Source organism: Corvus cornix, chromosome 2 (genome assembly GCF_000738735.6).
Source record: "Corvus cornix cornix isolate S_Up_H32 chromosome 2, ASM73873v5, whole genome shotgun sequence".
In the NCBI taxonomy this organism is placed as follows: domain Eukaryota; kingdom Metazoa; phylum Chordata; class Aves; order Passeriformes; family Corvidae; genus Corvus; species Corvus cornix.
Genome location: NC_046333.1, coordinates 125022571 through 125050555, shown reverse-complemented (window position 1 = coordinate 125050555; position 27985 = coordinate 125022571). Strand labels below are relative to the sequence as shown.

Sequence of the window (27985 nt, the reverse complement as noted above, 5' to 3'; positions counted from 1 at the left end):
CTGGCGCTGCCCTGGAGCCAGGATACAGGCGGTGAGGGGCTGACCGAGGGGCAGGCTCGGGGGCTGCTCACCTGCGCGGGCCGGGGCGGGCCGGGGCCGCGGTGCTCGCTCACCTGGGCGGGACGCGCCGCTGAGTGACGGGCGGCGGCCCCGCCCCGCGGGCACGGGCGGCGCCTCCGCTGCCAGCCAGGCGCCGGCGGGGGCGGGCGTCGAGCCGAGCCGAGCCGAGCCGAGCCGAGCCGAGCCGGGGCAGCCGCGACGGGCACCGGGACGGGCGCGGGGCCGCCATGGAGCCCCCGAGGGACCAAGGTAGAGCGGGGGGTGGGCGCTGCCGCTGCGCCTCGGGCGGGTGGCGGTGCTGGCGTTGGCGCTGGTGCGGCGGGGACGGCGGTGGCTCTCGCAGCCCGTGGCTGCTCGGCCCGGACCTGCCCTGCCCAGCCCAGCCCAGCCCAGCCCTGCCCTGCCCTGCCCTGCCGGGCCGGGCAGCGCTGGGGGTCGGGGCGGTGCGGAAGAGGCTCGCCCCGGCCTGGGCAAGGCTGCGCCGGCCGTCGGCTCGGGAAAGGCGGAACCGGGGCCGGGCGGCGGAGCACGGGGCGGCTGCCGGGCCCCCCAGGCGCGGATGCACGGGCAGCGCATCCCGGCCTTCCCGCGGCGCTTCGTGGGCAGAATAAACTTTCTGCTTGCGCCCTGCGGTAAAAGTAAAGCTCTTCCATTTTACGAGTGTGCAACTTTTGATTGACCAGCGCTGTTCGCAGGGTTTGTTCCCTTTTAATTCTCTCCAGCCCAGGGTTGCCCCGCAGCTGGCAGCTCCGTTTGGGCAGCTGCGTCTCGGCCCCTGAGCGGCAGCAGGGCTGGCGCCTCTGTGGCGCTTCACTGGTGTGCATTTTGCCTGGGAAGACTGTTGTCCTACCTGCCATGGTTGCAACACTCTTCCTAAAACTTTATGGTTTATTGAAAACCAAAAACCTTGGGACTGCTTGCCAAAGAGAGCAGTTGGTGCTCTGATGAAAACTGACCCGAAGGCAGGCAAAGCACGTTCTCTTGCTGTATAAGCTTATCCCGCAGAGGTATATTAGATTTATCTAACCCATTCATAGATCAGTTGGAGCCTTTTATATGGTGTGGTACTGAACTACACGCCAGCTGCTTTCCACTAGACGAAGTAGGGCAGGCTGGGGTCACTAAGTTACCTGCAGTAAGCTGGCAGGGCTGCTTGGTTAGCTCTGTGTCTGTGCCCTTGGGCTGATTTCATTCAGGGTTTTCCTGCTTGTCATGCTGGGGATGGCAGGAAGCATGCAGTTGTGGCGGCTGGAGTGTTGGAGGGGCTCGAGCTTCTGGGAATGTACCCCTGACTCTTCCACGGTCAAGCTCTGTGCTCTGCCAGGTGAGCTGGTCTGGGCACCAGCCTTGATTTGCTCCCAGTTACACACAGCCAAAACACACAGTTAAGTGTTTCGAGACTTGTATAGTATACTCGTACAATTAACAATGACTTCTGAGTTTCTCTGTACCTAGAGAAAAGGTCAAGGCATCTTTGCCTGACCAGAAGGTATAATCTGGTGAGGGGCTGAACCTCCTCAGGGAGTTTCCTTCAACCATTTTGAAGTCCTGTGTCTATTAAATAAAAAAAAAAAAAACCAAGCCAATCAACGACAAAAAAAAAGGAAAGAAAACAACCACCAAACCCTGTTTTTGGGTACTAACAAACAGTATTGTGCCAGAAAATAGCACAACTGTCAGTCCGATCAGAATTTTAATTCCAACTGCAGGAGCATTAAAACTGATGTCAATATTTGTCCCAAAGTTCTTGAGGCTTTTCTATAAGAAAGCAAAGGTCCTTATTGCAACTGCAGGGTCTTGAACAACTTCTGATGGAAAAGGAGGGTAAAATAACATGATCTTTTGAAAAACTGTAGTGACAGTCCTGACACTTACTAGAGGTTTGTTTTGTTATTTTACTCACTTCTGTTATAAATGGCTTCCTACAAAGAGGGTATTGCACCTCAGGATGTTTATCGGAATAGTGTACCTAGTGTGATGTAAGGGACTGTTACAGAGCAAACATGGTGCAACACCTTCTTCCTCTGCCTTCTTTTTGGAGTGATTATGCTGTTTTCTGTTCATGCTGAGGGGGAGATCTGCAGGTACAATGGGAAAATCTAGAATAGTCAACATACTTGTGCCAGTTAATTAATGGCTTCTAATACCTTGCCAATTAGACTTCAAAGACCACTTTCCTTGGCAAACTGGAGTGCTTGCATTGGCAACTCTGCTCGATGATACAATATTATTACTCACTAAAGCCAATGTATGTGGTTAAAGTCCAGGCTGCCAGGTCCTGTCTCTGGGGCTGGCTTGGATTGCCTCTTTTAATCAGAAATTAAGTTGCTTAAAATTGCAAGTCAGAGGTTGCACATTCTGTTGTTACGATGACAGCTTTCTCAGACAGCAAAAGTTAGGAGGTAGGAAGAAAATCTGGATTATGGTTAAGACTGCAGCCAAACTGGACAAGGCTAATGTTCCAGGTGTAGAATGTGCTGAAGTCTCTCCTCTCTTGAGCAGTCAGGTTTGGCAGCAGTCCTTAAAAAGTTGTTCCTAGCCTACCACTAGCAGGATCAGAACCACTGAGCAACTTTTCACTTGAAATGTCTTCGTTTTCAGCAAAGGGATATTTGGACTGGCTCTGTGGCTCCGTGTGATTCTCGGTGCACTCCAAAGGCTCGGAGCCTCTTGCTCTGTGATTACAGGTGCCAAAGCAGTAGTGTTGGCTCAAGCCAAATGGATATAATATTATCCTGAGATGAGGAGTCCCTTGTTCTGTTGCTTTGCTTTAACTTGTCATGAACAAAAATCTGATTCACTGTATGGACTTAGTTGCTGAATAGATTAATAACTGCAGTTGTGCTTTCACAAAGATGCTGCTGTCCCCTCTGCCTCCCTACTCCCCTCCCCCCTCCCCCCCAAAAAAAGTGAAACCACAACTACACCTGATTATGCTTGCAAAAAGAGTCTCTCTCTGGCTTGCCACTGTTACTGTTAGTGCTCATACAGTTTACCAGTAGAAGAATATGGATGAAGCTGCCCCTACAGTGGATTGTGCCAGTGAGCAGTCTCACGAACACATGCACCACAGCACAGTTATATAGTAATGATCCATCTCTGATGTTGTGTTCAGGGGTTCCTCTTATGCTTCAGCAACGCTTCACTTATGTAACCTGGTGTCTTTCAAAATCTTCAGGCTTTTGTGGTACTTAAAAGGAGTCCCAAAACACTACATGTGATTTCTTGAGAGACTATGTAATCCTTTCTTTTCCTAGAGCCTTGACTTGCACTTTTGGGGCTGACAGAATGGACTTTAATGTTATTTTTTTGTGCAGAAAGAACTTGTTGCTGGCAGTAGCATAACATTTCCCCCATGTCCCATTGGACAAAGCTGCACCTTTTCCTACTGCTTTATTTGTTTTCTTATCACTAGGTACTTGCAGTACTGTAGGTATGATTTTTTTTTTTTCACTTAATGTGCAATTGTGAAATCAAACACTTGTAAGTAAATACAAGTGGACAGCTGTTGTGGGAACTGCAAAGGAAGAATGATTTCACTGAGCTGAGTGTCTGTAATGGTGACTTGAAGATGACAAAAATATCAGAAGACTTACACGAGTAGGTCCCTTGAACAGCAGCATGCCCTCATTTCTTTTGCATGAAAAACTGTATTGGGGGGGTTGAAATCTTGTTCTGACTCAGGCTGAGGGTCCTGACTTGATGGGGTGGCATAACGTGAGTTATTTGATGGTGTTGCTGTCCTCCTCTCTAAGCCAGTGCATGAATGAGGTATGGAAATGTGGGGGATCTGTGCGCTGTGTTGGAGGGATGCTGGAGCAGCTGATGCACAACTGTTGGGTGGGCAGCTGGAGGCTGGAGCAGTGTCAGCTGTTCTGCCTTCCTGCAGTGCGTGAGCATTGAAGGGTAACTTGAACTCTTCATTCTTGCTCACACCCACTTCAGTAGGATATGGAGGAGGGGGCCAGCCCAGTGGCCCAACTGTGGAAGGAATCTGTGGCTTCTGGTATGCATGGATGTTTATCCCTGTTCCCTACAATGAACACTGTCACAAGCAGGCAGTACAGTCTTTCACTCAGCCAGAGTAAGGTCTGCTCTCGGACATTTTGGCGCAGGGAAAGCTTAGCTAAGGATCTATGTTCTTTGATCCTCCAATGAGGCCAAGCTGTAACTGCTCGGGGCTTTTAAAATCCGACATGAAACTGATGCAATTCCTTTTTGGTCCAGTTTCCCATACTTAGAAGCAGCCCATGGGTTCCTCTTTCTCCCACTGCAAATGCCCTCCAAAGCAATGGGAGGCCTTGGAGGCTCAGGCTGACGTTGCTGGCCTGAAATAAAGCACCGCACCTTGGCTTTGGTGTGAGACTGTGCTGGTGCAGGCTGAGCAAGCACCTTGCTCTGCTTGATCTGGGTGCTTTGTGGGTAAAGTGGGAACAGCTGGTTTTCATGGCTGACAGTTGGCTGCCATATGTTAACACCTCTCCTGGCCTGGGCACGAGTGCTATTGAGCTGCTGTGAGCTGTGCCTGGAGGCTGCAGAGCACAGCCCCTTCCATCTGCAGGGGCTGTCAGTAACCACATAGTGCACTACTCTGCCTTGGGAATGTTATCTCTATTCATTTTTATCTCATTCGTATCTCTATTCATGCTCCTGTCTATCTTGTATGTACATTTTTTCCCCTTGTCTTCTACAGCTGCTGAATACAGCAGCCTTTGACTAACAACCTCTGCTTTGTGAGCCAGCTGTTAGTGTAGTCCCAGAAGGAGCTGGGTGATGAAGGAAGTGAGTGTTGGGGCTTCTGATGCTTTCTGCCATGCACTGACCCTGCTGGGTGAGGACATCCCAAAAGCTGCTTTGGCTGACCTGAGTGTTGTAAAGGCTGGGGAGGCTTTGTCCTCTTTCTTCACAACTATTTGCTTCTTTAACAGGAAGGTGTCCTGGCAGTTTTTATTGGCAGGGAGTCCCTCAGCTGGTACCGAGAAGTCTTGCAGGAGGATGAGGGACTAGAGTTTCTGTGTAAAATCAGGGAGCTGTTTGTGGATTGCTGATTCCTGAGGGTGCTGGACATTGCTGCAGGTAAGGGAGGTTATGTGCTGTATCTCTTCAAAAAGTGATGTTTCCATGGCAGCAGACACAGTGCAGGGAGTCTTCTTGAAAGCCAATGTTTTCTTGAGCAATTTTCAAAAGAAAATAACCCAAACTCCTCCCTTCTTAGTTTAATAGGAGAGAGCAGCAGTGTCATTTGCTGAGACCTGTGCAGCAGACACCTGGTGAGTGTGGGGTTTTTGTGCTTTTACGAGATGCTCACCTCCAGGTAGGAGGATGATGACCCTGCTGTTGCCTCCACTGGAGTCTTTGTAATATGGGCACTTCTGATTTGAGATTTGCTGTGTGGAGGAAGGGAGGTGTTTACCCTTGTTCTTTGGATATCCTGCAGTGAGTAAGCAGAAAAATGTCAAACAAAGGGTGACTAAAAGGGAAAGCAAGCATTAAGTGAGATTAAGTACTAAATTGAAATGCTCTTGTTCAGCCAACACTGTCACTTTGTGTCAGCTTCAATTTAAGTCTCCAGAGGGACAGCTTTCTCTCCTGTTAAATGTAGTGACTGTCTTCAAAATTGCTCATATTTGGGTGTGTTAGCCAGAGCGATTTGGAACCTTCACTCAAAAACCTTGTGTTAGAAGACAGGCTTTCTGCTGAAAGCCTTCTCTTTTGAAAAGGGCTGCAGTAACAGACCAGCTACCCAGAACTTTCTAATCTGGATCTCTCCTGAAGGTTCGGTGTCACTCCTGCCATTTCTTCTTACTCATCTTCCTCCTCTTCCTCTGGTTAAAGGAGCAGAAGTGAAAGAATATGTAGCTGTGTGTTGGCTTTGGCCATTTGGCAGGATGATACCATGAGCCAGGCTAACTGGTCTGGAGCATCCTTGCCCTGCTATGAAAACACTTATTTCTGGCAGAGGTGTAGATGGCTGTATGGATTTTCTGCTAGTGCAAGTACAAGTGGTGGCAGTCAGCTGCATGAGTCTGCAGCCACTTGTCCGGGGGTGTGGTGGGGGGAGCAGCACAGCACTGTCTGCCAGCAAATGCTGGTGCGTGGAAAAATGCTCATTGTGCTGTTACTTGCTCCTGAGCAGAAAGGGGTGGATTGATGCTATCTAGAGGGAAAGCAGCAGTTCTGTTGTGGTGTGAATACTGTCACTGAAAGAGGCAGCTTTCCTGTTTTGCAAGCTGACTTCTCTATTCCAGAGTATGAGAGCAATAAGTGTCCTTGGATGCTGACTGACAGTGGAGTGGCCCAGCAGATGCTGCCTTGGCCAAGCCTGGAATGCTCCCTTTTCTCTAGAACTGAGGTCTATAGGAATGTGCTGTGCCACATGTGGTTTGGAGTGACAGGCTTCTGAACTGCCCCTCTCCTGCTGGTAGCCTCCCAGCAGAACAACAAATGTGTGCTGTGCTTGAAAACTTCATAGATAAAGAGGAAGCACACTTTGTGTGAGTACATGGAAAGAAAACCTGTTTATTGTGTAATTGAAACGTTAACAATCTAATTAAAGAATTAGTTTAGAAAGACTATTATGCAGATGAAGCTTTAGTAATAATAAAGGTAACATACAAACTTAGTTTCTATACCTTTTTCTTGGTGTCTTACTCATCCTTCCCCTGGCTTCTGGGGCTGTTAGTATCATTTTGGTGGTGGCAGGCGTATTAGAGCAAGTTGTCATATTGTGACTCCTTTTCTGGGAGGCGTAGGATATTGGTGGTTTCTTCCTCACTGTGGGATCCACTGGAATCCTTCTGTTCTGTTTAGTTTTTACAGATCTTTCTTTCATTGCTTTGCAAGCTCCATGTTACATCCAAATCTATTATATAAAGTGCCTTTTATATATGTTAGATATTATTCCTTTGCTCTCTGTTATCTATGTTATAAGATAGTTTTGTCCAATTGCACATCTCCACTGGTGACTTTCTTACAGCTGTGGGATCTCCATTGTCAGCCCTGTGCCCTCTTACTTGTACCATGCCTGTATTCTCACACCCTGTGTCTCTGCTCTGAGACAGGCCAAGTAAAACAAAGCTGCAGGCGAATCAAGAAGGGTTGAGACAGAGCAAGCCTGACAAGTCTCTAGTCCTGAGGCCTTGCAAGCTCGGCTCAAAGCTTATGTCCTGTCACTAGCAATGGCAGTGTTGTACTGTGGAGTAACAAAGAGGCTGGGGAGCACCTGCAGCTTGCTTGGGGTGGTGGGTGAGGCAAGCAGAGGCAGAACAGCAGGTATTTTTCCTGTTTTGCTTTCCCTTGTCTAGCAGCTAGAGGGAAGTGGCGCTTCATCAGAACCCCCTAACCCTTGGATAGAGATGAAAAGATGTGCCAAGGGAGGTGACCTGGGCTGGAGTTGGTGTTTTCAGACAGGTGCTCCTCCTGTGCTTTGCTAGGATTAGAGCCCATGCTTGGCAGTGATGTTGGTTCATAAGAAAAGCCTGAAAAAGGTTGAAAACAAAGCTGTGTAAGTAATGTTTCTTAACTGCTCTTTAGGCTGGCAAAGCTGTGTAGCATTGGGAATGTTGCTTGTGTCTGTTTGGTGTTGTTTACTTTTTGCCTAAAGTACTCTAATTAAACTATTAGCAGGGGTCCCAAGATGAGCAAGAAGTGATCCTACTTATCTCTCTGTTTTTTCTCTGCCTAAATGTGTATCACATCATGACATTAGAAAGTCTTGGTTAATTTGATCAGGATAGCAGAATTTGAAAGAAACTCCCCTTCTGCTTCCACTCGAGTCATCTCTGATGTTCATTGCAGTGTTCTACAACAATCCAGTCCCTGGGAATAACATACAGTATTGGACATTTGCAGCTGCTGCCAGGACGGGCTGCCTTTGAAGAAGGCAATTTCACTGAACTTGCATCTTCTGATACCTTGTAGTCTCTGCAGAGTGTATCAGAGTCCTGATGTGTCCCTTGCTTTTCCTCACACAGGTTCCTGGGAATGGAACTGTGCAAGGACTTGCCTATAAGCAACTTTAAAGAAGCTGTCCTTTAAGTGGGAACCAGTACTTCCTACTCAAAAGAAGGGTCAGGGTTATGAAATGGGCACAGCTCACACTGGCTGGAGTGCACCTTTCTCTCTAGTGTCTGTATTGTTCTGCAGAAGAGAAGTCCCTTCAGCACATCTCAAAAGTGTTTTGCCTACATCTGAGGAGTCTTGAGAAGCAGGCTGAAGGCAGAGCAGAAAGCCCCCAGATCAATCACTGTTTTTGACTTGCTGACTGCTCGGTGTGCTTTGATGACTGCTGGCAGAGGTTAGTTCTGTGCCTGCACACAGACAGGCCTCGGTGTGCGTGAGCGGATCACACGCCGCTGTGCAGGCTGTTTCCATAGCACCAAAAAAATCTGCGCCAGGCAGTCCCTGAAGAGGTTTTGCTGAGCAGCTGACGTGCATTCAGGGATGAGGAGCATCAGAAGTAGTACCAGACTAGGCATGGGGTAGGAATGGAGCCTGCTTTAAATATTGACTTTCCTGTTGCCAGATGTCACAGTCTTGGCAGAAGGAAAACAGGCTGTTTTACTGCAGTGTGCTTTGCTTGGAGCTATGAGCTCTGAAAAGCACCATTCATGCTCTGTTTCATCTCCTCAACAAGCTATTTGCAGTGTTGTGCTCCAAAACTGTTTTTTTAACACGGAGTTTGTTCTTGAGCAAAAGGAAAGACCTGAAATGACTTCTGGTCTTTCTCTTAAGACTTCTCTGGTGCCTGTGTGGGAGTTATGTTTTACCTTCTTGTGCTCTGAGTTGTGACAAGCCTTTGTGTCTGCTGCCTGGGCAGACTCTTCAGGCGCTCTGCAGCTCTGGTATCCCAAGTATGTCTGTATGGGCCCTCAAGAAAGGGGTGGGTCCACCTGCTGTGTTCAGAGCATTGCCATGTGGCCTGTCACCACCTCTGCAGACACTTGAAGGAACAGGGAACAGAACCTCCTGCAGAGGACCCCAAAGAGAACTGTCTGGAGAAGGCCACAACCCCAGCTTGCCATTGTCTGAAATGGTGTTGTCCTGCTGCTTGCCAAGCAGGTGTTCATCCCTGATCTTGTTGAGCAAGACTGAGCACATAGTGGGTCTGGCTCCCTACTTCTTCCAGGTCTCAGGCCATAGTTGGATCCCTGCACACTATCTTTTCACACCAGCTCCTGGTCCAGGGTGTGTGGGGACCTCAGCCCCAAGCTTGGGCTGGGGGGATGTATCCCAAAACCAGATTAGGATGTGTTGGGGGGATCCTGTGTGTCATAGAAGTTGTTTATGTAGTTTAAGTGCCAAAAGCTCTACTGCACTTCTAGCTGACTGCTACTGTCATGTGATTTAAGTGCAGTAATTTGGAAGGAGGGGAAGACTCTGAAATATTACTGTTATTTTCTCCAATAAAGCAGTCCTTAACTGCAGTAAAGGTGTGTTTTAGACACCCACTCTAAATCTCCTTGTCTGAAAATTCTGATGAAGGAATAAACAGTCGCTGCTACCATTTAAATAACTGTTTATAGCAATCAGTCTTAAATACTAGCCTTCCCTGAAATACATTTGAATTTCTTAGTGCACTTCTAGTAAATGCTGAGGTACAACAGAGACACCTGTCTGTACTTTGTCAACTGCTACTTGAGCTTTGTACATTGATCTCATTAACACTTTATGTAGCAGAACTAGTGTGAACACTAAGCAGGTAGTAGTACACTTCTTTGGAAAAGTAAAATTCAGTGGCTGAATGTCTCTTTTTGAATATAGCCTTGGTTTTTAGATGCAAACAAATCTTGCTTTCCTGTCCTTCAGGTTAATCTTTAAATACTCAGTCAACTTAGTTGTTTTTGGTTTTCTGGAGGAATCTCTAAATATTGTAGGGGGAAGAATTCGGTTTTGGACTGTGGTGTCTCCAACAGTTGACTTTTTCCAAAGAAATCAGTCTACTGCAAGTGCATTCTTGATTACTGAGTTCCAGCAATTGGTGCTGCTGTTCGATATAAACTTGTTTAACTATGTTTAATATCAAAGGAGGAAAAAGCCAGCAGCTCACCAGGCACCTAACAAGTACCAGAGAGCTGCTGCATGTACTGCAGGTGTGCAGGGCTGCATGTATTGTATGTTGGTGCAGGGCTGCACCAACTGCCCACTGATTGGGTTGGTTGGACAATACAGAGCACTTCTGTAAAGACGCAGGAGTTGCATGGTTTTTATGGTGTATGTATGGGGGTACTTGTTCATGTTCAAATGTGGTTTTGAGGACTTGGTTTTAACAGTCCAGCAATCCTACAGGAAAGGTGGCTGGTGCTCTCAGAGCACAGCTGCAATGGTAGGTGAGCCTTCTGCACCCCTTCTAATACACCCCTCTTGGTGCATTGCTTAAAACACCAACTTCTGAGCTGCAAGTTGTTCACACTCTTAAGTGTGTAATTTGTTCCCATAAATTATTCTGGGTTAAGGCAACCTGCAGTGTCAGTACAGGCTGGGGGAATGAAGGGATTGAGAGCAGCCCTGTAGAGAAGGACTTAGACTGGTGCTGGTGGATGAAAAGCTGGACGTGGGTCAACAGTGCGCACTTGCAGCCCAGAAAGCGGTAACACATCCTGGTCCTCATCAAAAGCAATAGTGGCCAACAGGTCAGGGATCTTCTTGGATCTCATGGGATCCCACCTGGAGTATTGTGTCCCGTTCTGTGGTCCCTAGAACAGGAAAAACTTGGGCCTGTTGAAGCAGGTTCAAAGGAGAGCCATGAAAATCATTGGAGGGATGGAACACCTATTGTATGAGGAAAGGCTGAGAGAGATGAGGTTGTTCAGCCTGGAGAAAAGAAGGCTTCAGGGAAATCTTATTGCAGCCTTTCAGTAGTTAAAGGGGGCTTATAAAAAGATGGGGACAGACTTTTTAGCAGGGCCTGTTGTGATAGGATAAGGGATAATGGTTTTAAGCTGGAGGAGGGTAGATTCAGACTAGATATAGAGAAATTTTTTACATTGAGGGTGGTGAAACACTGGAACAGGTTGCCCAGAGAGGTGGTGGACGCCTGATTCCTCAAAATATTGGAGGTTTTAGGTGGTCCACTGGACATTTGGAAAGTCCAGTGGAAGCATTGGACAGGGCTCCGAGCAACCTGATCTAGTTGAAGATGTCCCTAGCAGGGGAACTGGAACGAGATGACCTTTAAAGCTCCCTTCCAACCCCAACCATTCTATGGTAAAACACAGATACTGACCAAATCTTTAACTGGGAAAGTTTACACCACCCTTAAAGGGTATTTGGGGCACCCTGCTTTGCTATCTTTGAGTGTGAATTGTAGATGAACACGAGTACTATGGTTCATGAGCAGGGAGAATTAGTTTCTGCATATTTCTGAATGGTACCAAGTCAAACCTGTTGGAGTTGATGCTTTGAAGCTGAGTGGTTTCGATTGGCTTCTGTGCCTGTCACTGTGCAGATTTTTTGGCATGAAAGATTTTTTGAGATTGTATAAGAAGGAAAACAACTTGAGTGTCAATGGAGTCAGCAGAGCAACCTGCTGAGTACTTCCTGCTGTGGTGAGGAAGTGTTTTTGGGATAAATGGCAAAAGGGAGAGCCTTACTGGAGTGAATGGACAGTCTTCTTATTCTGTTTTAGCACACTGATGTGTGAAGTCTTTAATATGCTTCTGTTTCTTATTTACAATTCAAGAGCAAAACTTCACCTTGGTGAATCCCAGAAGTGTACTTCACTCCCATCCCCAATGAAGAGTATTTTCCTATTCAAAAGCATCTTTTGCGAAAGCGAGAATATGAGAAGAGGGATACAAAAGTCAAAGCAAGACCTCTGTGTGTTGTTGAGAGGAGCTGAGAAAACTTTTAAATATTTTTAGGAGGGAAAACTGGTAAATTAAGGATAGAGCTAGTGTCAAATAAAGTAACTTCTCTAGTTTTCCTGCTCCGAGGTAATGTTACTGGAGAAGCCTTGTTTGCCCTTCATGCAAGGTGGTGCCAGCAGCATTTCTGAGGGATGTGATGGCTTCTTAGTAATAATGCTGTATCACAGCTCCCTGCTACAGGACACACTTGTGGATTGACAACTGAGGACTAGCAGTACGCAAGGCAGTGTTTCGACTTTCACCTCTTCAACATCCTGATACAGTTTTTACCAGAATGAAAAACTGTGGGTTGCATTATTCATAGCTCTTGAAGCTCTGAGTTATTCTGAATGGTTTTTTTGTGCTGATGGCCGAGCTGTAGTGTGCCAAACCTGATGTAACAATAACCTACTGGGCACCAGCTAGAGCAGTCCTTAACCATAAAGTTTGAAAAGTTTACCAGACTAATCTGTTAAACAGAACGGATCCATTAAACTAGAGCATGACCAGTACTCAGAATGGCTATGAATATATGTGTTTTTTTGCTTGACATTTACAGTGGTGAAACAGGCTGTGTGGTGGATTAGCTTGTGCAATAGGGAGTGATGCTAAACTTAGACTTCACTTAGCAGTGTAAAGCTTTATTCTTGGAGTTCGCACTGATGTTCTGTTCCAGGTCAAACACTGGGAGGAGGCAACTTGTGGAACAGTGCAGTTCTGGAGCAGCTACTCTCTAAAATCAGTGGAGGCGTGCTTTCTTTACCAAAAATTACCCAACCACAAGCCCCAACATAAAAAAACCACAAACTACCAAAACCACATAAAACTAAAAAACACCGCTCCCCTCCCCCTCCTCTCTTTTGGAGCTGAACCTCAAAATACCTCAAAATTTGGTCCTTCAAACCTGCATTTCTTTCTTCCCGCTGTAGTTTCCATCATGTCATCTGCACCAGAATCAGGAAAAATGCCTGCCTTTGTGTTCATTAGATAGGTCTTTCCAGTTTTGTTCACTATCATATATTTCAGTAAAATGAGTGGTTAAATTCATTTGACTTACTTTGTTGCAAAATATAAATGAGGAACCTGGATGCTTATCCAAGCATGCTGATATTTAGGAAAACTTCCCTTTTTGTAGAATGGACTGGGACACAACTAGATTGTGCATAAATATATTAATATTGCTTGGAGATCTTGAGAGATTAGTACTTTCGTGATCTGAACCTGCGTAGGTTGTTAAAAAAGGAAATACAGGTTGCCTGTAATGTCACCCAGCAGCAAAAAGTGGCATCTCTGTCCAAAGTCTGATCTGATGGAAGTGGGTATGCTCAAGTTTTCTAGGACCTGGAAGTCCTTTAAAGCTTTATATCGTTTTGTGGAATCATCACTGGACAAGCTTTCTTGACCCTTTTTTTTGCCACCTTCAGCTTTTGGAGTGATCAGTGTTTTATGATTGTCTGTTGATTTATGTGACAGCAGTATCTCTCTAGGCTAACAGTTTCATTTAATTTGCTGTCCTAGTGTGACTTGGAGTAGGGGCAAATGTCTCTTAACAGGATTTACTCAGCTCAAGCAGCATTAAAAGTCAGTCAAGGACATATCAATCGGATAAAATCTCAGAGTACTTATTAATATAATGGCAACTTCAGTGGTCATAATATTCTAAAGGTAGGTGCATTATCTGCATTATATTAGGAAAAAAAGCTGGTCATTGCAGTTGGTTTGTTAATGAATTGCTGCTGGTTGCTGCATGCACAGTTGCAGGATTCTCCCTCATCTCTTAAATGAGATTAACAGCAGTGCAGAAGTATTCAAGCTGACGTCCTGAGTTTGTCCAATTTGCAGCCCTGGCAGGATGTGTCCAAGATCCTTTAAGTAGTGATAGCTATTGCTCTGAATCAGTTTGGAAGCACTGTAGGAATTGATGCTGCCCAGCTGGATATGGAATTTAGCAGTATGGGCAAGCAGCAGCCACACTCCATCTGGAACAGGACACTTCAAGCACCACACAGTTGAGTGGGTGACTGGTAAAGTGCTGGACTATAAAGGAGTAGGTAATGTATCTCGTTTGATGCTGCAGGGAAAACAAAACAACTTACTCTGGGTTTTCAAGTGAGAGATTCCCAGTAATAGTGAACTGCTGCACAGGTACTTCATACCAGCAATCTGGTGGTGTGCCATTAACACTCCTTTGTTAGGTCTTACTTTCTTAAGTTTGGGAGGGCGTACTGAAATGCTGCAGTGTGAGAAATGTAGATGAATAATCAGGGCTTGTCTTCATTTTGGGCTTAGCTGCTTGGAAAAGCTGTAACGGGCTTGGTGTCTACTGCCAGCTTTTAGGTACCTTGTGGTCAGCCTGGTTCTCTGAAGGGTTTGTAGCAAAACCCATTACTGGTTTAAAGGTGTAAATTGACTGGTTGAAGAAGAGGGAGCAGGAGCAGGTTCTTATGACCTGAGACATTTCTGGGGCATATATGTCTGTGTATTTACCATACTAGTGCACTGCTGCTGCTGACTAGGCAGAGTTTTACAGTTTCACAGATACTTCACAGTATGCTCTCAGATAAGCCAAGAGCAAAAATATTAATAGGATTTCTATACAGCTTGCTACTTGCAGTTGGCCGTGTTTGAGGAATTGTACTTAAAGTTTTATGCAATTACACTTGTTTGACAGGAGAAGTCAAAATCGTAAACTTACTTAGTCAAGTCCTAAGAAGGGAAAAAAACTGGTGGTTTGCCATTATTGCTAAGCAAACAGCTGATCTTTATCATGGACAGCTGAATAAGGTGCCAGGCTACAGCAGGAGTGCACCTTAACCATACAACCAGTAACCTGTGTGTGGTAAAATTAGCAGTGCTTCTAAAAAATGTCACTCCTCTTGGTGTTGTGTGCATCCTTTGTGGAAGCCCACCTGGAGATTACTGTCCTCTGACTCTTTGTGAGGAAATTTGTGTGGTTGTGCTAAAAATTACTGTGCCCTGAGTGCAGAAGTGACTCGCCCAGTGCTACTGAAGGGCAAGCTGACATCTGTAGATGAACTGACATGTGTTTGGAAGCTTTTGTGTCAGCATTCCTCTGGACTGAGGAGCTTTGCTAGGGGAACCTGAGAGCATGCTCTAGAGAGAGTTGCTGGAGGAGTAAAGGAAACCACTGGAATGGATGAAAAATAAATTCAGGAGTTGGAGAAGGGAATTCAATGACTTAACTTGAGCCTAGTTTTCTTGGGCTCATGCAATTGATAAAGGGTAAAAGGAGGACAGGTTCCTGCTGAAAGGCAGCTTTAGCTCAGTGACACTGGTAGCTTATTTGTCTACTTCAGCTTTTTCTTTCTGTACAAGAGTGAACTCTTCCTACTGCAGAGGCACTTCCCTCCTGAAGAAGGGGTGTCGGGGGAAGTAGATGGCTTTTGTACTTGCCAAGAGCTGCTTCTGTGTCTAGAGTCACATGTCAAGCCCAAAAAGTTGCTTGCTTATTCACTTAGTGAGCAAAGTGTAAGTCTGTCCCTTTTATGAAAATACAGGAGACTTTTTCCCCGTCCCAGAATCTGTCCCAACTGGTCAGCTACCTTTTTCCTGTAGTCTCTTACCAGAAACCAAGGTAGTCTCTACTGCTGCAAAGGCTTCTGCTTTGCTTGTCAGCTGTCATAATACTCCTGTACACTGCGGAGATGTGTGGAAGTGAAAAGTCTCCCGTGAAGTCTCTGTCCATACCTCAGTTTAGAAAGTGTGGGAGAAAACTGAACTTTATTTTTTGTCAGCAGGTAGATACTTACAAATCTGCTTCACAAGATGAAGGACAGGCCACAGACCTTCCCTAAGACAGGGTGCCAGGACCCCTTGTGTTCCTGAAGAAGAGAGGTCCCTGGAAGATCCTTGGAGAATCTGGGGGAGCTGCCTGTGACTTATTACAGCCATTGTGTTAATCACAGAATGGTTGAGGTGGGAAGGACCTCTGGAGGTTCAACCCCTGTTAGGGCAGGGCCACCTGGAGCTGGTTGCCCAGGACCATATCACAGAACGGTTTGAGTTGGAAGGGACCTTAGAGCTCATCCAGTTCCAACCCCCCAGGCATGGGCAGGGATGCCACCTGCTAACTAGATCAGGTTGCTCAGGGCCCATCCAAGCTGGCCTCAAACACTTCCAGGGATGGGGCATCTACCACTCCTGGGTCACCTGTTCCAGTGCCTCACCACCCTCTGAGAAAAGAATTTCTTACTAATGTCTAATGTAAATTTCTCCTCTTTTAGTTTGAAACTGTTCCCCTTGTCCTGTCACTATCTACCTGTGTAGAAAGTTGTTCTTCCTCTTTTTCAAGTCCCCTTTAGGTACTGAAAAGCCGCAGTGAGGCCTCCCTGGAGTCTTCTTCAGGCTGAACAACCCCAATTTTCTCAGCCTGCCTTTGTAGGATGCCTCATTGAGAGATCGTCTTTGTGGCCGTTCTCTGGACCGGCTCTAGCAGGTCAATGTCCTTCTTTGCTGAGAACTCCAGAGCTGGATGCAGTGCTTTAGGTGGTGTCTCACAAGGGCAGTGTAAGGGTGGAGAATCACCTCCTTTGACCTGCTGGCCACTCAGCTGTCAATGCAGCCCAGGGTGCATTTGGCCTTCTGGGCTGTAAGCACACACTGGTGGCTCATGTCCAGCTTTTTATCCACCCAAGTCCTCCTCTGCAGGGCTGCTCTCAAGGACCTCTCCCAGCCTGTACTTGTATCTGGGACTGCCCTGACCTGGGTGCAGCACCTTGCACTTGGACCTGTTGAACTTGATGAGGTTCTCATGGGCCCACTTCTTGAATTTGCCCAGGTCTTCTGGATGGCATCCTGTCCTTCTGATGTGTCACCTGCACAGCTCAGCTTTGTGTCATCTACAAACTTGCTGAAGGTGCAGTTGATGCCACTCTGTGTCATTGATAAAGATATTAAAGATGACTGGTCCTTGATATCCATGTCTGTGGACCACGTCCAGATAGCTTTTGAATATCTTCAAGGATGGATTTTGTGAAGTACTTACCCTAAACCCGTGTTGCTTGCATCAAATTGTGTGCTGCTTGGTTGCTTCTGTACTTCTGCCCTTTATAGTAAATGATGGAATTTCTGTGCCACGCCAAATGCAGGCATGAACTTGGTAATTACATGGTGGGAGCTGCTGTGTACCACAAACACTGAAGATTTTGTCGGTATTATTAAGGTACTGCTAAGACTACAGATGGTGCTTTTTTGGCTGATTCTTTTTTAGATCTCACAATATGTGATTCAGCTTAATGCATAATCAAATTTGCTTTGTTCTTAAAACCTCAGTGTCGATTTCGTGTTGCGACCTGGTACCTGGCAGACTTTTCTGGAGCTGCTTTTCAGAAATGGAGGCTCTGGGATTCTGTGTTAAAAGAGGGAGGTTTGCTTTAAGAGTGCAGAAAAACAGACTTGTCCTACGAGAGAGGCAGGGAGTCACTCCAATCGGAGTCACTCAAGTAAAACTTAGTTAGATTGTGAGGTTACATACTAAAACTTTGCTTGAAACAATACCATTTCTGCACTGCAGTCTTTTCTTCCTAATCTTTTCCAACTAACATCTAGCTGCAGCTCAGCACTGTTTCTTCACATTTTTGACAGGGTCAGTCTCTTGCCTGAAGGATTGGAGTCTATAGAGAATGCAGCATAACTGGGATAAGTGGCTGAAGTAAAATAACTAAATCTAAATAACTAAATCTAAAATAACTAAATAACTAAAATCTACCTGGCGATGCTTTGACTCTGTTAATCTCACTTGGAAGTGCCCCTCTGTGTTTGTAGGGTTTGATCTGACTTTTCCGAAGTCAATGAAAACTCTGATCACTGGTTCTGGGGTGCTACTCTGTCCTTTGGCCTGGACCCTTTCCATAAGTCAGAAAGCTTTTTACCTGTTACTGCTGGAGCTGGGAAACGTGACTGCTTAGAGCACTGTTTGAGACACACAACTTTGTCATAAATCAGGGATTTCTGCCTAATTTTCTAAGTGCTGAAACATTTATAAGGTAGTAGAGAATGTGTGCAAATATAGAGAATTTTGTCTGATATGAACGGGTTAAGTATTTTACTGTAGTATCAGCTTGTCTAGTGGCAGAATATGCTGGAGTGTGGATCTACTCCCTCACAAGAGCTCAGGAAATTAGTCTGAGTTTATAATTGGATTGAGAGAAGAGAACTGCTGCTTTCGCCAAGACATGCGTCAGCTGTCTGAAATACTGTGGGCTGAGACTTTGGTTTAAGAGAAGAGCAATACTGGCAGCCTGTGATCCTCACCTGTAACATTTGAAAGTGTTTGTGTTGCAGGGAGGTATGTCTTGGCAGAATACTGATCATTCTAAGAGGTGGTGGTTGTTGGTGGTGGTTTTTTCTTTGGGTTTTTTGTTTGTTTGTTTTAATAAGAGTAAGTGAAGGCAGCACTTAGGCTAAAGAAAATTCTGGAGAAGATATTTCTGTACAAAAAACCTTACTGAATGATGTAGTTGTATAAGCAGAGCTTGTCCAGAGAAAGCATGTGGGGGAGGCTGAAGTACTGAGGTTAATATTGTGGTGTTGAGTTGTACCCTGCTAGAAGACAGCAGATACTTAACCCCTTCAGCAACATTCTGCTGACCATTGCTAACGGGGCTGCAGAAGCCTATAGTGGTGCTGTTCAGGAATTGCTGTAGCTGTGCAGCTCCGTTCTTATCATGCACAAATCTCAGGGGACTGAAAGAAGTGTCTGCTGTTAAAGGAAGGGCAGAGAGCACAGTGTGGGAATTAATATACAAATTTCAGGCTTGTTTAGTCTTTGGGCTTCTGTCTTATTGCTTCACAATATCTTTTTCTCTTAATGCAGTTTTAAGGCCTCAGATCAGGTGCTGAAAGGCTTTACTTGTCTGTAAACTGGCAAGATTTTGAAGATCAAGTTGATGCTACAGAATCTAGATTGGCTTAAGATGCTTAAGTAGCTTTATGGCTCTTAAAATGGCTTATGCCATATAAAACTCTGTTGGAGTGGGGAGAGGAGCCTGACTGTTGCTGCCTGATTGGGATCTACCTGGGAAAGATGGGGGTGGTGGAAGACTGCCTGGCTGGAAGTCTTTGCCCCAGACACACTCTCTGGCAGGCCTCTTGTCAATCTTGCCTCTTAGCAGACTGAAGAAGATGAAATTCAAACCAAGTATAGGCTGAGAAGGCAGTTAAATCTTAACAGGCAACCTTGAAATAAGAGACTGAATCTTTTTTGCTGTGCCCCCCAAAGAGCAAGTGCTTCTTGCACCTCTTTCCCCTCTTTGTCAACAAAGTCTTCCCCTCATTTTCCCCCATTTTCTTTTGCTTGCTTAAGTGCTGGAGTCATGATAGCCTTGCCAAAAGTATGAGCTGTGATGGACAAGTTTGGCAGCTCTGGGTATAATCAAGACACAAACACGGGGTATTCAATGTGGTGAAGGTGCCTATGTAACAGCAGAACTCAGAGTAGGTGTTGTGGATTGGTTATTTTGATAGCTTTTTCCAAAGTACTGTTTAGATCATCTTAGGGTAGCTTCTGCACTCCTCCAATCCTGAGGCATGAGTGGTAGCCTTTCCTGAGTTTAACTGTATGAAACACTACTGAATACATAGCTCAGTTTCTTCAAAGCCTGGAGGTGATACTCATTCATGCTTGATCAGGGTTTGGTTTCTGTAGGGAAGGAGGGATCTAATGTTTCCATGTATGAACAAACTATTGTTCTGCTAGACCTGTATGTGGGAAAAGCAGCTTCTCTGCAAGGCTACCATAACATCTTAGCCTTGCCATCAAGGTAGAAGTGCTTTAATGCTATATTGCCTTGCTTAAATTGTTGCTAGAGCTTTGGGTTAAGGAGGAAGCTGCAGACCTGGGTAGCAGGGGCTAGCTGAAGAAAGAACCATGCCTGAGACTAAGCAGGCAAATATCTGGTGAAAAGTGTTTGCTCAAATTCAACAGCTTTTCTAGCTGTGGAGGGAGTTCCCTCCCTTATGATTCATGAGGTGCACAATCTGTACTGATTGTTAATGCTAAATAGTTACCTGGGAAAGCTTTAAGTACACTCTGTAACCTTAACAGAGGAGATTACAACATGATTAATGGTGGGAATTGTGATGGTAATGCTTTGCTGAGGCTTGCCAAGCCTTCCTGAGCCGTTTTGTGACATTCAGTTGAACTTGTCAGTAATTGGTTCAAGCATCCTTGACAGAAGGTATCATCTACCTTGTGCCAGTCTCTCAGACACCAGCTTCTAAAATGGCATAGATGACTTAAGTACTAACCTCTTCGTTATCTTCAGGTGTTAAGGGCAATGAGTACTTGTTCTGGAATAGCAAAATCTTCAGTTTTAATCTCTTGCATAGTAAGCAAAACCCCACTGCTACTTGTCTTTGAAACAGCTCCTTCTTTAGGCTTCAATATCTTTGCAGGTGCTGCCTTGCATCTGGTATCTGCAGCAACAACCAAGGTACATAGTAAAACTGAATTTACAATGCAGGGCAAAGAGCAGATACTCAAGGATACACAGTAACTACTCTAAGCCATGTAACAGAAGCCTAAACTTAAGTTTCAGCTCTGAAACGTGTGTGTCTTGCCCTGGGAAGGCAGCGTCCATCTATTAGGGTATGGCTCTACAGCCTCAATTCCACCTTCAGCCAGCTTCATGTGCTCTGAATTAGTGTGGAGAGGAAGCCGGTACAGCAGGATAATTTGGTCATGGGAGGGCCCTTTAGCAAGGCCTCATAATGAGCCTGTTTTCATAGTGTAGAGAAATCTTGATTGCTGTGACTATCAAGAGCTGCTAAACTGGTCCAAAAGCTTCACACTGCAGAGCAAAACCTTACTTTTTTGTTCTGTGAAGCTGCTGTTTGTCATACCCATCCTGCTTTGTTTCCTTGGGCCACCACTTGAATTTGGAAAATCCCTTGGAGAGAGATTCATTCCTCCTCCAAATGCACCACAGCTAGCAGAACCTATCTTCTTCAGACTGGCCTTAGGCAGTACAGGGCGAGTGCTGCCTTGCTCTGCCCTGAATCTCTGGATGTGCTTAGGAACTACTGGGGAAGAAGCAGATAAAATGGTTGTTATGGCTGGCAGGGGATCTCTCAAAACTAGATCCTGAAGTGGATGAGTTAGGGATGATGGCCTACAAGTTGTCCTTCAGCAGGTTTGAAAGGGTGGACTGCAGTCCTTTCTCTTTACAGATGGATTGACTTGTACTTCAGTGTGAAGACCATCAAATTTCCCTAAGTGATGAGGAAGAAGCTTGTTCAGCAAAACAGCTTCGTTCCTCACCAGGTAGGATTTGTACCTGAGAACAAGTGAGGAGAAACACTCCTGTAAACTCTAGCAGGTAAGAGAGCAGGAGGCTGATGTGTTTAGGTGATGTGTTTGGGAGGTGCTATAGCAACCCATCTGTATGGCCACTATAATTGAGATTAATCTGAGCAAGGAGGGTAACTTGAAGTAAGGAGCGCTTGCATGATATCCTTCTCTTGGCAGTGACCTTAGGACAGTAATATTTCTGTAATATTTCTAAAAACTAGAGATTGTCTTGGATGACTTCTGGTCTTGTGCTCAGGCTACGCGTAAGCCAGAACAAACAGAATTCAGCCTCTCAGGTGGAGGCTTAGATTTGTTATTCAGCAAATCTTCCCTGTAAGCCAAGTGTATATTCCAGCAGTGGGACATGTCCTGTATGTGTCTCTGACTACGCTGAAGATGTGTTGAAGAGTTTGGCCCATACACACTTCTGTCTGTAGGGGTGGCAGGCCAGGCTGGTGGTTGAGACTGGCAATCCAAATGTCTCTAGGGACATGAAACCATCTTTTGTGCTATAAAGATGTAGGAAGAATACCAGATTTTTTTAAATGGATGGTAAGGGGTAAATCTGAATGTAAGGAATTTCCTGTAAAAGACAAAAACGTAATGTTTGCTCCAGGAAATGCCTATGAAATGGTATTCTTGATTGTTAGCAGGAATCAACAGATTTTTCATAAGGGATTCTTTTTGCTATAATAGCTAGTTGTAGCCAGATAGCACTGACTGGTGTTAAACTGAATTATTATCTAGGGTTGGGAAAAAGTCCTAGGGTGTAGCCTCCTCTTCTCTCTCTCTTTCTGTGTCGGGAGAGTGATGGCAGAAAACACCCAGCTCTTCGTGTGCCACACCTGATAACTTGTCATTTTGCCTAACCCAGTTAGTACAACTACTGCCTGAGCCTTTTGCACAGAAGGCAGCCCCTGACTGCTGAGTTACACAAGGGAAAGCCGCGAAGCACAATCTGTAGGTATTCATATTAACAGATTTGGTTAATAGAGTATATTATTACTGTAGCTGTGTTACAGTTCTCTGCTGCCTCTGGATGCTTTCACTAGAATCAGTGACCAAAGCTTTGACCTTTGCCAGGTGAACTTTGCAGTATTTCTGGCACACGTCACAGCCATGTGTCAGAAATGCAAAGGGAGATTCTATTTTCTTCTTTTCAGTGGGTTTGGAAAATAGCAGAGGCCTGTGTTTCAGGCTCCAGCAACTCTCATTGTTGTGAGCCTGCAGGTACTCTGCACCAGAAGCAAATGGAGGTCTGTAGCCTAAAGGAGCTGCTCTTTAATTAGCTGTAAGGTCTGTTCCTGTGCCCACTGACTGACTGCAGTGGAAATGGGAAGTTAAAATTCCAGAAGGGATGTGCTTTCTTCTCATATGCCCAGGGAATACTTTGCTCAGATTTGACTTTGGTATGCTTCAAGGCTCCTTCACTTCTCTGGAATAATGTCTGATCAGCTCTGTCCTTACTGTGCAGGAAAAGATTAACTTCCATTTGATTATGCTCCTCTGTGTGCAGACTGCAGTGAGGATCCCAGGTGAAGGTGTGGGGTTTGGGAGGAAGTATTGCTTAGCTAGAAAGGTGATCTACATTGCTAGTAAGCTTGTGTTTTCAGTGAAAGAAGCTGATCTTGAAATAAAAATAAAAAAAAAAAAAAAGTAAGTAGTGAAGTGCTGCAAAGCTGTGCTGAGTGCCTCTTTTAGGTAAGAAGCAGTTCTGCTTCCCAGGGTTGAATCTTAAAGGCCTGGCATGAAGTCAGATGGCTTATGTAAGTTGATCTTTCTTTATGGTATATGTGTCAAAACATAAATACATTTCAGGCGATGCATTACCGGTTCCTGCCATTACTGGCTGCTCTAAACAATGCTGGTTGAAGCACCAAGGACATAGGGCAGTGCACTTCGTAAATATTTAATACCACCCCCCCCCCCCCCAAAAAAACCCAACCCTCAAAACTCATCAGACCCAGATATATTTAGCCTCATGAGCAAAAATCGTAATGCACATTAGAACGTTCATCAATAAACCTAGGTGGTGTTTATAGCCCAGCCTTCAGAGAGGAGTGCTGCTCTCTCCTATTCTGAACTCACACTACAGTGTGATACCTGGGCAGCAGAGACTGTGTTCTCACTAGTGGTTATTACACTGGTGGAAGCAGCTGGAGAAGTAGCTATGCACGCAGAATTTTCCATTAATCAGAGGAAAAAGTCCAACACAGATGGTATATAGGATAGATTACGGCTAGTAATCCCTTTGTGTCCTAGAAGATTAAGGATATCCTGGTGTAGCTGCAGTCAGCTGACCTTTTTTTATTTAAACGATTGAAAATAGTTGATGCAGTTCTGCAGAGCACCAAGGCTCTTGCAGAAGCCATGAGTGGTGCACTGTGAATGTTTGTTAAAGGAACGGTCTGTTTAAGTACAGTCTCAGTTACAAATTTACAGGAACGTAACTTTGTGCCATGTAAACAGCAGCAGCTACAAGATGGCTAAGAAATCACTTGCTAGACGGCTCTATCATATGTAGCAGAGCTGAATTCTCTGAGGAGGCACAGTGAGTGTCATGTGAAGAAATGGAGGGTTTCTGAATCCTGCTGTCTGGGTCACCATTCAAAGATGAATGCTTTGGTGGAAAAGGAGGATGGCTGCGCGCTCTGAACTGTCTGGCATGGATCTATATGAGGATTACAAATCGCCCTTTGATTTCAATGCTGGAGTGAACAGAAATTATCTTTACTTGTCACCTAGCATAAACCTTTCTCCACCTGGATCACCTACACTGACAAAGTCTGGTAACTTCCTTCTCTTCCTTTCTTAAAATCTCTACATGAAATGCTTAGCAATTAGTATCTGTAAAACTTCTCAAAAATCTATGAAAGTTGGCCTTCTGTTAGTTTTCGTAAGTGTATTAGCTTCAGTGTGTTGTGTAGGTAATATCTCATGTGTTAGGCATTTACCAGCTTTACATTATTTGTTATTTCTTCAGTAGAAAGGCATTTTGAGGGAAAATGAAGTGGCAGAAACAATTAGGAACAAAACCGGCAACTTCTTCAAGATTGGAATAATTTGCCTAGTTTGACTATTAGATTTATTGAGGGGGGAGGTAGAAATTGCATTTTTACTAGGACTTCAGAGCTCTGGATAGTCTAAAGTCTGATTTTGCCATAATACTGAAAATCTCACTGATTAACAAAAATGCCCTCTAAAACCTTTACTCCATTCTACCTCGCATTTAAAATGCTTCAAACCTTCCACCTGCAGATACTAACTTCACTGGGGCTGCCCTGTGCTGTGCTGCAGTGGCATCTGTCTAGTGCTTAACCCTATGAGTTTCTAGCTGGTAACCTGTTCTGTTGTACAGAACACCTATAGCTGTGCCTCCCAACACATCTTAGTCTGGTTTTACTGTCATTCCTTTCCGTTCCTTGCTGCCAGATGTGATTTTCTAAAGTGATTTTAAATAAAGAAATCTTAGACCTACTTCAAGTATGGCAAAACAAAGTTACACAGGTGTTAACTTTTTTTTTTGATGGGCTTGTTACTTAAAATTTTAAAGAAACATGCATCTCTTGGGGAACCTCTGTGTGAACTGTAACAACCCTCTCTGTGAACTTGATGAGCCAGGGGCTACTGGGAAATACTGGTCAGCTTTCACTTCTGCAATTACTGCATCTCCCAGCTCTTCTAAAGGAGAGGGGAAGCATCTCTCTGTGTCAGGTGATGATGCATCACCATTACCACCAGCCTTTGCTGGGCTTTGTTTTCTTTTTCATTTGCTTTGAATGAATATCTAATTAGCATTTGGAAAAAGCTCAAGAATTTGCTCCCCCCAGGTTGAAGAAATATGTCTCACTTTGGCTTCTTCACTGAGATAAATGGGAAGCACTTAAATCTGATCTTTCTTATATACTGAAGAATAAATATGCTCTGTAGTACTGTATGTTACTCAAATGTTGGAGTGGTCTTATAACCTAGCAACAGCTTGTTCTCCTGAGCTATAACAAGAACCTTTTTTCTTTAGCTTTGCCAACTGTATAGTGATAACCACAATGCTCATTCTGAGTGTCGCATGCAGAACATGTCAGTGTAAAAAAAAGCTTTGTGGAGGTTAACCCGCCCCCACCCCAAGGCTGCTCATCTGAAATGACAAATACTTCCTTAAACTGCTCCTGTTTGCTGCTGATCTCTGAATTCAGGCCAGGGAGGTAGGAATTTCTGGTCAAAATAGAGCATGAACTTGGATTGAAACTGGCCAAAGCAAACCCCAAATCAGAAAAGCTGAGTGTTAATTGAATTACTCTGATGCTTTGCCTACCCTGGCAGAATAATAGGGACTTAAGTGCCATTTCCCTGATTGTGATCCATGAAGTCCTAATCAACTAACTTGCTCGTGTCTTTATTTGGTTCATTTAAGTAGATCTAATAAACTGCTGGGATAATATGTTAATCTTAGAAATACAGACCTAAAAACTGACCTTAAAGCTAGGTAAGTTTTCTCAATGCTATCTAAGTCTTTACAATTTTTTCCCCCAAATAGATTTTTTATTCTGTTTAAGAGACATGAAATGTTCAGTTAAACTTGGTTATAACAGAGTACCAAATGACTGAATTTTAAGTCCTTCACAACTCTAATGATGCAAGACAACTAAGATAACAAAAGGTAACAAGTTGAAAGTAATAATGATTTTACATAACAATTTAAAATAATAATAGCAACAGTCCTGTTGGCAAGAAAAGACCACAAATGAGAAATAGTCTCTTAGTAATAGTTTGAGTCAAAGCATTTCCATCTGTTGGCTGACTACTGATTTCCTGGTTTCTTGCCCTACACCCCATAGAAAGATCTAAGATGGGCTGTGCACGTCTCCTTAGGAAGCTTTTTCAAAGCCAGGATCCTATTGGCTGTCAGGCCTAGTTTATGGGATACATTTGTGTTGTAGCCACCCCATTGTGGAGGTCTGTGGGTTGCTAGCTGTGTAGACAACTGCTCCTTGGTCAGACGGCCCAGCACAGCCTTACCCATAGCATGGATGAACCCTGTGTCCTGTAGGTATTGAACTGAGGAATAGGAGCAAAGCAAACAGGGAGATGAGCAGTGACAGGGAGAGAGAGTGGAGGTGCCAGAATGAAGAGTGATGGGAAATCATTAGCATACTTCATGTGGAGCTCAAAAAAGTAGTAAATGGGAGGGAATCAGGAGGCGAGGAGAGGAAGGCATGGTCAGATGTGCAGGGTGAGGTATGGAGCACTCTGAGTAGCAGTGATTTCCCGTTTCCCTAAAAACTCTAGGAATGTGAAGGGGAGGAGATATCATTCCCTTGCTTCTTAGCATTGTGCTTTAAATTCCATTTGGTAGGCGAGAAGGAGAACAATCTTAAAAAATGAGTTTTCAAAAGAGAAGGTACATTCCCCAGACAGAAGCTGTTGCTGCAGGAGACAATCCAGCACGTTTTCCTACCGGTGGATTCACTTGATCTATTTTTGGTGATTTAATCCAGATGACTCCTCATGATCAGATTGAACAGACTTTCAGCTGGTTGTGCTAATGCTCTTGGAGCCAGCGTGGTACTTGCAAACTTTCTGAAATGGCTTTGTGATGGCAAGCAGGTGGTCCCCGAAGGGCCGCAGATGAGAGCAAGGTCAGGAGTCGTAGGTGAACATACAGGGGAGTTGTAGGGTATCAGGGAGAAATGCAGTTCAAATTGTTAGTTTTCCTTCAGGGTAGGTATATGTAATTAAGAGGTTAAATAACTATTTGACAGAAAAGGTGTGGCATTCTTAACTATTAAGGAAATATGTTGATGTATAAAACAAAAGTTATCTATCCGATTGTGAGACATGAGCCATAATCCTTTGTTTGAGGTGCTGTAGTGCTGTGCTTTGGTTTGGGCATTAGAACTTCGAAGTTCTTGCTCAAAGAACTGACAGAAAATAGCGTATTGGGAAACTCACAGGACCTACATTATGATTGTGTAGAAGACACATGTAAATCTCAGGGAAAACGTGGCACAGATCTCATGAATAAATGCAGAATGAGGTTTAATTTTCTTTCTGTAGGCTTCCTTCTCAGTGCACTCTGTGGTGACAGGTAACAGCATTTACAAAAGTTCTGTCCATGTAGCAGTGTGCTTCTAGAAGGCAAGTGTTCTGGACACAAATACAGGCAGACGACATACTGAGTTGTATTGGAAAGAATTTGAGGAACTGAGCTTTACCTGAGTTCAGTAATTTGATCAAGAACAAAGTTTCTTCTTTTTTTTGGCTTGACAGCTGCTAGGAGCCTGTTTTATAGAATGCCTACAACTAATTACAGACTCACAGAATCTTTTTTCCCTCTGACTTTTCATCTGATTGTGATGTAGCTGTTTGATATGAAACCTCACAGCAAAATCATAGTGGTGATGAATGAGTTTTTGATTCCCAGACCAAAGGATAGTATGGAGTGCCAGCAGAAGCTGCTGAAATGAGAATGGAATTTTATTGGTTGGATGGTTAATTACTATAGTGATTAATAGGAAATGTTACTTAATGTGTCTTCAACTTAGATGAATGATGTATTTATGTACGTATTTACACACACTCTTCCTCGCTCCTTATTAACAAACAATCCTGATTTATTTCATCTTGTATTTTAAGATTTTTATTTAGCTTCTTTTTTTATTATCTGTAAAGCTGTTTTACCTCTTGCATAGAGAATTAGTTCTGGGAATCCACAACCATCCCAGCATGCAGTCTCCCTGCAACCTGGTCTCTCTGCATTTAGAACAGAATT

The 27985-nt window shown here is 44.6% G+C and overlaps 1 protein-coding gene across 4 annotated transcripts in view; it reads left to right on the top strand.

The window, feature by feature from the left end:
• The first annotated feature begins 209 nt into the window (after positions 1 to 209).
• The window catches only part of TPD52 (tumor protein D52), a 40435-nt gene continuing 12659 nt past the window's right edge, over positions 210 to 27985 (top strand). For 2 of the 4 annotated variants that reach the window (XM_010405057.4, XM_010405056.4), the window contains exon 1: positions 23547 to 24005. In XM_010405057.4, coding sequence (XP_010403359.1) covers positions 23834 to 24005 — 172 coding nt within the window. In that variant the 5' untranslated portion in view covers positions 23547 to 23833. Of the gene's footprint in view, positions 310 to 23545; positions 24006 to 27985 lie in introns of those variants that run through there. The other 2 variants (XM_039548612.1, XM_010405055.4) reach the window with 2 other exon arrangements.